The sequence below is a fragment of the Pochonia chlamydosporia genome, chromosome 1 (genome assembly GCF_001653235.2).
Source record: "Pochonia chlamydosporia 170 chromosome 1, whole genome shotgun sequence".
Lineage (NCBI taxonomy): Eukaryota > Fungi > Ascomycota > Sordariomycetes > Hypocreales > Clavicipitaceae > Pochonia > Pochonia chlamydosporia.
In genome coordinates, this window is record NC_035790.1 from 2551001 (window position 1) to 2562784 (window position 11784).

Consider the following 11784-nt stretch of genomic DNA (forward strand, 5'->3'; position numbering starts at 1 on the left):
CCAAGACAATCATAAGCAACTCCATAGCATCCAGACTCTCTCTCGACGACACTTACACACATCAGCCTCTAATAGTATCCCCGCAAAACCATACATACAAGGTCCCAGGCCGTCTCTCCATGTCGTTGGTAGGGCTCATTTCTACAGGGCTTAGCTGCTCCATTCTTTCGCTGGGGATGCCCAAAGCAGCACTTGCGTGCGTAATCCTCCTCCACCAGCTGCCGACGGCGTCAAAATAGGCCTGCCTCGAACAGATCGCAAACTGCCCATTGGTCAACGGCGTTGTTGGTCGTTCGCATTATATATGTATTTGTTATGAAACCCTCTCAAACATCCTGACACGGTTGTGTCGTCGAGCACCAGGCACGTCCCCGTTGCAGCAGACGAGCCTGCACAGGTCGGGGGTAACAGCCTCCGAGCACTGTCGTCTCGAAAATGACTCCCACCTCTCAGTCAAATGGGATCCGCCGCAAGGTATCGCCTCTGGCCCCCTTCTTCATCTCCTGCGCAGCTGCAATGCTGCTAGGTACCTTGATCCCACAGCAATCGCCCCAGCCTGTGCCGTTGTGAGCGTGATCTGAGTGGTCGGTCGAGTCTGAGGTGACGCGGCCGTCGTCTTCATCATCGTGACCGTCAACTCCGTCATCCTCACTCATTCCTTCCACTGCCAGCACCAGCGATCCAAACAAAAAGTGCTGCATCACGGGCAATTTACCTAGCACCTCGGCCACAAACATTCGACGCATTCCGCCGTCAATCTTGGACCACGACTTGGCTGACGAGATGTCGTCCAGCATGGGGCTGTGCCATCTCAATCCCTTGACTGTCTTTGTGTCGTTGACAAAGGCGACCTGCCCGAGGTACAGGTAATCTCTGCTAAATTCCTCAATGGTCAGTTGTTGGTGGATAGACCGCGGTGTGATGTACGGGTGGTGTAATAGTTGGGATGCCCCAAAGAGAAACGGGAGAAACTGGTAGTCGTCCAATCCCCATACGCCGTGAGAGCCCGCCGGTTCGAGGTAGTAAGTCATTTGAACCGTTCGCATCAGGGACAGGTATTTTGAGAAAACGGTAAGCGTGACGGCCTTGAAGTCGCGTTTCTGCAAAAGCCCCAGCTGGTAGAGACACAGGAGCCAGATCATAAAGTTGAGCTCGTGGCCAGAGCCATAGTCGATGCGATTACGGTTTCCAAAGGACTGGTCAAGATATGTTGACACTTCTGTAACAGCCTGTTCGATTTCTATGCCCAGGCTCTTGTGCCATTTTGCGGAATTCTCCGACACGAGGTCGAGGAATCCTCTAAATGCCTTGTTTCCAAATCTCGAGCCTCCTTGTTCGTTTGGAGGGGATTTTGCAACCAGGTCTTCTGCTTCGCCTAGGATGTTCAGAATGGCCTTTACGGTGTCGCTGAGGTCGTCGTTCTTGATGGCTGAGCATGGGGTGTCAACCACGCTTTCGGCGAGTCCAAATATCCATGCCTTGATCAGGCTCTGCGTGGGAGACTGCAAAAATGTCTCGTGGTCCTTTCTCGATAGAATCCTCCTCTTGGGTACCATAAAGGTCCAGCTAGAGATGTCTGGTGGCGAGGGAAGTGCGGGAGTCTCGGGAACTGGAGTCTGGTTTGCAGGTTCCTGTCGACGGCGTCGAGGCCCGAGCTTTGGAATCCTATCTTTTAGGTTTGGGATCGCGGATGCAGCATCGCGTAGCGAAGCCGACTGTGATGAAGCCATGCTGAGTTGTGACAGTGGGTAGATATGATAGTTTTTCACGGTGGGTTGGAGCTACACAGCTTGGAGAGTTGAAGCTGTGGATATCAAATAACATTGAATGTCAAAAGGTGGCGAGGTCTGGTCTGGTGGGATGGATTAGTGGCAGCCCCGCCATCGACAGCCATTGGCTGTGACGAGCTTCCACCTTGATATCCCAGACCTCCATGCACCAGCGTGGTATGTTGTTACCGCTTGTTATCTCGCCCAATATAGCCGCATTCTATGGAAACGCAAAATGATTTATTGCAGTATACCTGTGATGGCAAATATTCTGGCTTCATCAATAGCTGCAGGAAATACGCAGTGTGCATAATTACAGTCCGGTCCACTACTAGACCCCAACTCAGTCAGATAGCACTTGACCAGACCCCACAACAGCTTGCCTCAAGCGTCACTGGCTATCAGACCAGACTTTATCAACATAAAATTCATCCAAAAGCAAACCAGACGCCATCACGCACCACCCTCAAACCGCCCTCGAAATGGCTGCATCCTCCGAGCCGCTCGCCCAGTTATCTCAGTTACCCAAAGCAGATGGCTCTGCTTCATTCTCCTATCACGGATATGCAGTCACCGCCGCCGTCAACGGTCCAATTGAGGCGCCCCGCCGTGATGAAAATCCCTTCGAAGCGCTTGTGGATGTGATTGTCAGACCAGCAGCGGGAGTGGGAGGTAAGGGTCAAAACGTTTCATACTCTTTGAGAAGTCAGTTTCCACGTCTTGATGCTAACTGTTCGAGAAAAGGCACTGCAGAGAGGCAGCTCGAGTCAATCTTGCAGGCGGCGATTCGACAACTCATACCCATTCGAAATTTTCCCAGATGCATGATTCAAGTCACGCTTCAGGTTATGGAAACGCCAGAAAACGCATACCGAAATACCAAACTCCTTCAGCCTCAATTGGTGAGACGCATTATCCCGAAAACTCTGAAATCAACCTTTTTCCCGGAGTCGTTTCTGTTGTTCTAACTCTTGCTCTCGTCAGAATCTTGCCATCATCCCTGCCCTTTTCCACGCGGCCATTCTTGGATTATTGACTGCTGCAGTTCCTCTCAAGACTATTGCCACTGCTACAACAATTGCAATTTCAGCCGACTCCAACAGTCTGATTGTCGAACCGAGCACAGAATCGGCCGCCAAGGCCAAGTCTCTTCACGCCTTGGCATTTACGTCTCGTGACGAGCTGCTGCTTGTCGAAAGTTCTGGATCATTCTCGGTTGAGGATTGGAACAAGATCCTGGAGACGGGACAGAATGTGTGCTGCCGCGAACAAGGATCCAAGCTCGACACAGTAATGTCAGGAGATGGACTCGAGTCGCAGAGCGTAAGGTCATTCATCCGGTCTGTCACGGAAACGAAAGCCGCTGCAGATCTGCACTGGAAGTGAAGTGTGGAAGACCAATAGCTTTACCGAGAATCCCCCCGATACATTAGCACACGCCAGGGATTGGGGCATAATAACCAGCAGTTCCTGGAACACTCCTTCCACGAAGCGTCGGGCAGAGGAAAGGAGACAGGATGAAGATGCGAAACTGAAGCACCTATGGATTAGCCTGTTGAGCGCCTAGGGCGGGGCGTCGTCGGATTGCTGGCTATATTGCATATGCTGCCATAACAGGAGGCTTTCATTCCCGGGCAGCTTCCCCAATACACGTTAGCATACCTGTTTGCAGTGGCCGAAGCACCAGCCCGCTCGTTTCAGCATCACGTCAAAAATGCTCAAGGGGTCTGTTCGAAGCTAGACCTTGGCAAACATGAGGCAACTTACAACATAGCCCTCTCGCATTCTCGTCGCCAAGCAATTTGGCAAGCGGAGCTATCAGACCAGTTGAAAAAAGTTCTGCCAAATGGGGTATATGTGGCAAACAGATGCCTCAAGTTTGGTTTGCATTTTTTTTTATCGTGTAGGTACCAAGTCCCAGGTGCTTGCTATAGGGGCTATCGCCCACTGGTGAATCCTCAACAAACTTACTCCCACAATTGAATAAATCACTATCAATCAGCACATTACAATACCTTTTGGCCAACTTGCTATCATTTGACTCTCGCGACAAACATACTTCAGCCCGGCTGAGATTCACAGCTTAACATCCACAAGCAATACATCTCTCAACTTGTGATAGAAAAAACTAAGGCGGCGGTAGCAGCGGTTGAGGCACACCAGACTTGGCCTATGCCTGAAGGTTCCAACTTTTGTGACCGTATTATAGTGGCGTAGTGGCGTACAACTCGATGTCCCCAAAAGTTGGCACTTTGGCGTCAGAAGCTGAGACGGGCGAGGGTGAGGGGGCATCAAGTCGTCTCACTAAACCCCTACAATGATCCACCACGAAGCATGGGAATGAAAAGTCCGTTCAATTTGGGGCGAATGAAGATGTGGTCTTGGTATCTGACTCTGCCAGCTGATTCCACAAGACATCGCAAAGGAGCTTCGATCAATTTCCATGCCCATGCCCATTTGCACCGTCGTCTGTCATATTTCGCACAACACCTTCACAATTGGCGTCCCTTGAATGACTCTCGATTGTCTCGTTTGAAAACAGGCACGGTCGGAGAAACTGACAGGCTTCCAGCTAGTCGTCTGTTATGTATTCGTGGATGGAGCTCAAGACCCTCGGCTATAACGTCTCAGGCCAAGCTTCGGGCTTGGTCGTTTGGAGTTTCCACCATGGTGAGGAAAACAAGGTGACATCGAACTGTCAAGCATATTGGTTTGAAAACGGCGGGGGGGTGAGTTGTAGCATGGTTTATTAGCGGCAAGCTGATACAGCGGCCCGCATCTCGTGCAAAGGGAGTGCCCTAGTTCCACGATCTCTCCTTAGGGGATATCGGCGCAATTTGGTGCGAGTATTTAACACGCTCAAAGCTTTATTGTCTGCTCATTTCCTAGAACGGGAAGAAGCTTTATCGTCCCTGATTGTCGCTGGTTTGTTTCCCTATTATTGTTTGTTCTTTGTCAATTTGTGTGTGGCCATTACATTTACACATTCACAGGACGTGGAAGAGCTCTGGTAGTTCTTGCAAGCTTGACTGATCCTTCCTTGCTAAGTCCTGCGTTCCTGCCCTTCTTGTTCACCTTGAGACACTTTTCCTTGTACCTTTTTGTGTTCTCCTCACACAAATTTTAGCATCTGGCACCAGGCGCTTTTTTTTTTTTTTGTCTTTTTTATTTCTTATTTTTTTTGTTTTTGTTGCATTTGATATTTTTACCCTCTTCTTTCTGGCGTCTGCACCATCTTCCTTCTTTATTGTCAGTACCTCCTCGCTGGCTTTCTCATCCAGCTGTGGGCACCTTCATTTATTGATTCGCCGGCCTGATTAACACCTTGACATTGCCGCTGTAATGCTCGTGCATTTCCACGAGCACCAGACTGGATACTATTGATCCCACCAGTCATTTAGTGGCGGCGAGGTGCATATGGTCACCTCTAACCAACACTGGAATCACAAAGCTGCAGGACAGACTGATATAGCCCTATAGCTGCCGTGCTTGGTCATCAGCTGTCACGGATTGGATTCATCCGAGACGAAACTGATTTGCTCATCTACGCCACAGTGCAACCGTGTCTGCGGCCCTGAATACTCATCACAACCGACACCCAATAACCGCGATATCCAAACCCTCGGCTACCCCAGTCGTGCGAGGTCCCCCGCAGCAGCCATCATCAACAGCATCAACACGTGTTTCCTTGCAGCTGGGCTGCCCAACATTCTCTCACGACCCCAGCTTGATATCACCTTGGGTTATTTTGGCACGAGGTGGTGTGAGAGAGACACGTTGAAATCTGGTAAGTCATGATACAAAACCCGCAACGGAACCAAATCCGGCCATCACAAAAATGCGGAGTTGCCATCCTGTCAATGAGGGGAGGCAGAGCAGCTGGACCAAATGTGCCGCTTTGTCCCGCAGCATCCGACAAAGCCATACTGAGCATGCATGTGTCACAGTGGACGCGGGCGATTGCTGACGTTAAACCTTCCGACAGGCTCTCGTTACCCGGCATTAACTCCCGGAACGGTGCAACAGCAACAAAGGGCGGGCGTCCGCAGAGCCTCGGAAGAACTCCAAAAAGAACAAGCAGCGAAGTTTCGACGTCATTTGCGTTCCCCACTTGCAGCCTGCAGCCTGTTGCTTTCTGTCAGGCGTGTCTGTGTGTGTCTGAACTGTGAACCCCATTGTCGGCACCACGCACATTCCTTCCTTGGTGCTCTGTTCAACTCGGCGATTGGTTTCGGAGTTTGGTGATCCCACACCCCAAGCCCGAGTGTTGTTCCAGGCCAACCACACAGCATCCCACCCTCCGGAGTTTGTGAAGATTAGGCCGGATTACTAGCTGTTTTTGTTGCATTTGTCAATCGTTTTTCTTTTGGGAGGGTAAGCCACAGATGCCTTTCGCCATGACCTCCGAAGGGGTCTTGTCACCTACGGCACTCCACCCCGCGATTGGTGGCCCTCAAGATTGCGAATCCCAGGCTTCCCAAGATACTAATAAGGCCGGCATCCTTGACCGCCGCAAACCATCCAGCGCTGTGCAACAACTCTCCTTGAACACGGCCAACGCATCGCCCTCTGTGGACGACCGGCGTACTCCATCCACTGCTGTTCCGGCCTTGGGTGGTGAATCCTCAACTTCACTCACCTCTGATCACTCTGATAATACTTGGCCTTGGGTGGCAGCACCAACCCAGGAGTCCCAATTCAGTCACCGACGGAGCGCACCGTCTTGCGACTCCATTCCCCGTCAGACGATTATAAAGGCATTGGCAACCGTTAGCCGGAAAAGCAAACCCGAAGCCCTCTCGCTCGACAACATGCTTGCGACAAAGATTGCCGCCGACGCCGCCCCTGGCTCTGCAGCGTCGTCGCAGAGACTCGCGGATGCCCTCCAGGATTTAGCCCGAAAACAGTCTACGCCTACAACGGCCTTGACAGCCATGAAATCACCATGCTTTTACCACCAGAGATTTGACGATGCAGTTGACATTCAAAAGGTGTTGGAAGAAATCAAGAATGACGAGTGGATGTCGCATTCACGACTAGTTCAGACGGCCACCGGCGTTCGAGAAGTCTCCAAGCAGTTGCAACGTCGCCCCATCAAGCGAGCCGTGCGCAATGTCATGATTGTCACCAAGGCCCGAGACCACCAGCTCGTGTACCTGACCCGTGAACTTACCACTTGGCTACTACGAACCCCACGATACGGTTCAGATTTAGGAGTCAATGTCTATGTCGACGCAAAATTGCGCAGCTCAAAGAGGTTTGATGCATCGGGCATCCTGGCAGAGAACCCTCGATTCGAACACATGCTCAAATACTGGACCCCGGACCTGTGCTGGAGTCAACCGGAAAAGTTTGACCTAGTTCTCACTCTCGGAGGTGACGGGACCGTTCTGTTCACGTCATGGCTCTTTCAACGGATTGTTCCGCCAGTATTGTCGTTTAGCCTTGGCTCTTTGGGTTTCATGACGACATTTGAGTTCGAAAAGTACAAGTCACATCTGAATCGAGTCATGGGGGATGATGGTATGAAAATCAACCTGCGGATGCGGTTTACGTGCACTGTGTGGAGGCACGATGCCGAGGGTGGCCACGTTGACGAGGGGGAGCAATTCGAAGTTCTCAATGAGCTCGTTATTGATCGTGGCCCGTCGCCCTATGTTTCCAACTTGGAACTCTATGGCGATGACGAGCTTCTCACAGTCGTCCAAGCAGACGGCTGCATCTTTTCTACTCCGACAGGATCCACGGCGTATTCATTGTCAGCCGGAGGATCTCTCGTCCACCCCGACATACCAGCTATTCTCTTGACACCCATCTGCCCGCACACCCTGTCGTTCCGGCCCATGGTACTATCAGATACCATGGCCCTGAGGGTCGCCGTACCCCGCAACTCTCGGGCTACTGCGTATTGCGCTTTTGACGGCAAAGGTCGAATCGAATTGAGACAAGGCGATCACGTTACCATTACCGCCTCACAGTACCCGTTCCCCACGGTCACCCGCACCGATACAGAGTGGTTCGATAGTGTCAGCAGAACGCTGCGCTGGAACGTCCGGGCGGCGGCACAGAAGCCCTTTGACCCCAGCGCTGCTTCTGATGGCATGCTTTCTTTCGACGAGGATGATGGTTCATGTTGGGATATAGACACGGACAGCGCATACTTTCCCAGTGAAGAAGGGAGCGTCAGCGCCAGTCCGATTAGGCGACAGATGAGCATGCTGGGATTATAAGAGTGATGAAACCAGGACGATGTCTCTTGTTTATCAAAGAGAATACAGAATATTATGAATCTAGATATGACGCTTTTGAATGGATGGAGCGGTGGAGTCAAGTGGCAAGCATTTGGCCGGATCTTTGGTTATAGAATCTCATGCATTTAGAGACGAAGCGTTCGTTATACCCAAGCATAACAAGCGAGCACAATAATACAATCAGCCGTAACACGGCAGGCACTCAAACACTGTCATTTACAAGGCGCACCAGACAAATTCACACATCAACAAGACCGAGTACAGTACAGTCAGGGCGCAGCAACAAGCAAATGTGATTGACATTTGTACCGTCCAGTCCATGCCTACCATGCCATGCCATGCCATGCCACACACCCCCACCTCCCTTGCGCCGAAAGATAAAGTTCGCCATCCCGCCATACTAGCCCCCTAGTCCTAGTCCATACATCAAAACGCAGTATGACCCAACATGTCCAAAGAGAAAGATCCCTCCAGCGAAAACGTAAACCCAAGCAGCTCATTCAACATGAAAACGAAGAGGAAGAGGTAGAAAAAAAACAAATATAACTCCACCATCCATACCGAGCAAAGAAAGAGTCAAAATCAGAAAGTAAATGATTCATCAACACCTGTGCTCATGTAACCCCGGTCTGATATACAGTAGTTGCACATTTTGTCATTACCATGAGTGGAAATTTCATCTCCAGGCGCCTTGGCTCAAAGACAAGAGACCGGCCACGCAGTCCATGTCCGGTTTTTTACTAGGACTTACATCCCCGCGCATAAACTTTTCAACATCGTCCTCTCGAGATCGTCGCCCGTCCTCGTAAATTTCAATGGACTTGGATCCCAGTGGGGATGGTGCAGTTTGAGAACGATTAGACAGCATGGCTGGACCGCGGTGGTCTTGTAAGACGCGGCCTAGACGGCGGGGGTTCTGTGTCTTGACTGCCGACGCGGGAAGAGGACGACGGCGGTGGTGATCTTCATCGGGAGACCAGTTTTCCTTGTCGGAGTCGGTGGGGGACACCAGCATCGAAACCTTGACCTTGCCAGCGTCTCGCTTCTCAGCGTCCTGGTCATTGGACTCAAGGCGCGCAAAGGTAGAGCCTGTCCGGGTGAGCTTTGCCTTTTTCGCTTGACGCTGCGGGGCGCGGGATACAGACGCGTTGCGCTTAGTCGAGCTGGGTTGTAAGATGGCGCTGGATGAGCGGAGGAGGCTGATGGCGGCAATGGCAGAGCCGTTGGACTCGTTTTCCGCCTGGGCGGTCAATTCGTCTCTCCTCTCAGAGTCGGCGCACGATTCCCACGCTTGGACGTCCCGGGAGCGTCCGCGGGCGAGACGGGGAGGTAGGGAGTTTGTTAGAGCCGAGATGGGCGGCAGGGTGATGCTCGGTAGGGCGGATTGACTTCTTGATAGACCAGTTCTTTGGCGTGGCTGGGGTCCTGACGACGGCGTCGTGGGTGGTGTAGGTCGTGTGGGAGAGGATGCTTGGTTGGAAATGAGCTCAGCCTTGCCTTCTAGTGAGAGAGACAGTCGCACATGGGACTGGGATTTGTTTTGGCTGTGCGTCTTGTCTGACGAGGCGGACGGGAATGATTCCAACCTGGTAATGTCAGTGTTAGTCTATACGGTTCAACACGGCGTCAAAGTCAGAGGGCATGCACATACCTTGGAGAATCGTCCGCACCACGCCCCAAGGTCGAAGGCGTGGAAAATGAGCTCCCCAAGTTCCAGCGGTTAGCAAGATACCCAACCGAGCTTGAAAACGAATGGTTCATAGGCTCCGAGTCCTGGCTCCTCTGTGAAGACGGGACCTCTTGGCTCTGCGGTGGTGAAGCATCATCATCATGGCCTGTACCACCAGGCCGGGGCGTGGCAATGGCTGCTTCGGAGTACGACCTCGTGAGCTCGGGTCTGGTCTGTGTTGTAAATGCCGGTGACACGGGCCGGTGGTCGGCAGACCGTGAAGAAGCCGGATCCGAAGACGGGAAGCTTCTCTCGGAGTCGATACGAGCGGCCATGGGGTCCGAAGATGGTACGTGATGCATGCCTCCGAAGCGGAGGGCCGCGAGTTCCTCCGGGGAGAGGGGACGCGATTTCCTTCGGTCGTTTTGCCGGCGGTTTTGGAACCAAATCTACGAGGTCAGTTTGTCATGTTTGAAGGGTGGTTGTTTACGCGTTGTTGCAAAGATAATAATAATAAGGATTGCCATATTACTTTGTGGCTAGAACATACCTGGACTTCCTTCTCATTTAGCGAGACGCGGTCTACAATGTCTTGACGCGCCTGCTTATCTGGTTTGGGGTTATTTCTGTAGGCTTCTTCCAAAACCATTTTGTCCTTGGCACTGCAAGTTCAATTGGCCTTGTTAGCCCCGTCATAGACGGCGTTGAGAATTGTATGGGAAAAATCAAAACATACGCGGTCCTCTTCCTCTTGCCTTTGGGATGTTTCTCCACCTCGACGCCTTGAGCGTACGATTCGTCCCCCGCGCTCAACACACTTGACATTGTAGAATCATGTCGACTGGGTGATGAGCTGGCTGTTTGCTGCTCGGGCGAGGCAGAAGGCTTTGTCGACATTTGGGTGCGAGTTGTTTTGACGACGGCGGCGGGGAGAGGCGGTATGTACGGATGGTGGTGGTGGCTCGTTGACGATGGCGTTTCAAATGTCGTAATGCATTACTGGGCTGGGCTCCTGTTTTGTCGGGGGTATAACTATATCCAGCTCGAAAGGGACAGGGGAAGAAGAAGAAATACAAAAAGCCCAAGAGAATTGAAAAGCAAAGGGAATGGGGGTAGAAGGGCCAAGGTAAGGTTTATGAGAGGCAGAGGCAGAGGCAGAGGCACTGGAAGCGTGTAAGCGTGTATGTATGTACGTGGGACGTGGACGTGGAGTAAATGGATGGACCAGTCTGGTCAAGTTGAATTGACATGGGAATGGACAAGGAATGATGCAGTCTGGTGCACTGCTCCTGCCGCACCGCCCAAGGTTCCTCTATCCAGTCCATGTCTCGTGCTGTGCTGCCCGAGACGAAACCCACTTGCGCACACTCAACCGGAACCAGGGGGTGTACATTCAAGTTACAACATGAATACGATACTTTAGACATCGACTCCAACCTTTTGGTTGCTGCCTTTGACCTCCTACCTTTAACCTGCATAAACCAGCAGCCCATTATTGTACAACATGCAGCATCTGTGCATGCAATTAAATCTCACATCTATTCCCAGTCGCCCTGTGTTCCCACGGCGCCTGCTGTCTCTCCCACCTGCAAGTACCTGTGCACGTACTCCGTACATCTGGTACCAGACCATTCTCCCACTTCTCATACGCACACAAAATATGTCTGCCCCATGAAACGGCAAATCACGTCGCGCGCCTGGCGTACCTCCGTCCCAAACAGGAAACATGTCAACACGCGTTGCACGTGCAGCAACTGATTTCACCACCCAAATGGCACCCATCCAAAAACACAACAGTCAAGTCACACAAATACCTCTCTTTTAAAAGCGACCCATTGAATTGGAAAGCAAGAAATAAATAAAGTGGCTGTTCGTTGCCACGCCCCCCGCGAAGAGAACCCAAATCAATTTACTCCGTACTTATGGCTGGGTTCGTCCACTATTTTTTTTTCTTGTTCTCGGCAAGGGGGCGTGGTGACAAGGATGCGCTCTTTTTGCAACTCTTATTTACCCGCTTCTTTGTCCACGCGTTTTTTGGGCACCAGACACATCAAATAACAAAACAACTTTAGATCCCTGGTGCTTTTGAATCTGT

The 11784-nt window shown here is 51.6% G+C and overlaps 5 protein-coding genes across 5 annotated transcripts; 3 read left to right on the forward strand and 2 right to left on the reverse strand.

The window, feature by feature from the left end:
- Positions 1-449: 449 nt before the first annotated feature.
- Positions 450-1730, reverse strand: VFPPC_00640 (serine/threonine-protein phosphatase 2A activator 2; the record flags this gene model as incomplete). Its single annotated transcript, XM_018280618.1, has 1 exon — positions 450-1730. One exon carries the CDS (start codon positions 1728-1730, stop codon positions 450-452), a length of 1281 nt encoding a protein of 426 aa, XP_018148830.1.
- A 521-nt stretch (positions 1731-2251) lies between these two features.
- Positions 2252-3155, forward strand: VFPPC_12842 (ribosomal protein S5 domain 2-type fold domain-containing protein; the record flags this gene model as incomplete). The annotated part of the gene is made up of 3 exons (XM_022428852.1): positions 2252-2441; positions 2514-2671; positions 2754-3155. The coding sequence occupies 3 exons, from the start codon at positions 2252-2254 to the stop codon at positions 3153-3155; spliced, it is 750 nt and encodes a 249-aa protein (XP_022284684.1).
- Positions 3156-4103: 948 nt separating this feature from the next.
- VFPPC_15192 (hypothetical protein) lies at positions 4104-4457 on the forward strand (the record flags this gene model as incomplete). The annotated part of the gene is made up of 1 exon (XM_018292945.2): positions 4104-4457. The coding sequence occupies one exon, from the start codon at positions 4104-4106 to the stop codon at positions 4455-4457; it is 354 nt and encodes a 117-aa protein (XP_018148832.2).
- Positions 4458-6166: 1709 nt separating this feature from the next.
- On the forward strand, positions 6167-7999 carry VFPPC_00641 (NAD+ kinase Utr1; the record flags this gene model as incomplete). The annotated part of the gene is made up of 1 exon (XM_018280619.1): positions 6167-7999. One exon carries the CDS (start codon positions 6167-6169, stop codon positions 7997-7999), a length of 1833 nt encoding a protein of 610 aa, XP_018148833.1.
- Positions 8000-8696: 697 nt separating this feature from the next.
- Positions 8697-10586, reverse strand: VFPPC_00642 (homeobox transcription factor; the record flags this gene model as incomplete). Its single annotated transcript, XM_018280620.1, has 4 exons — positions 8697-9606; positions 9672-10138; positions 10240-10351; positions 10426-10586. The coding sequence occupies 4 exons, from the start codon at positions 10584-10586 to the stop codon at positions 8697-8699; spliced, it is 1650 nt and encodes a 549-aa protein (XP_018148834.1).
- Between the last annotated feature and the right edge of the window lie 1198 nt (positions 10587-11784).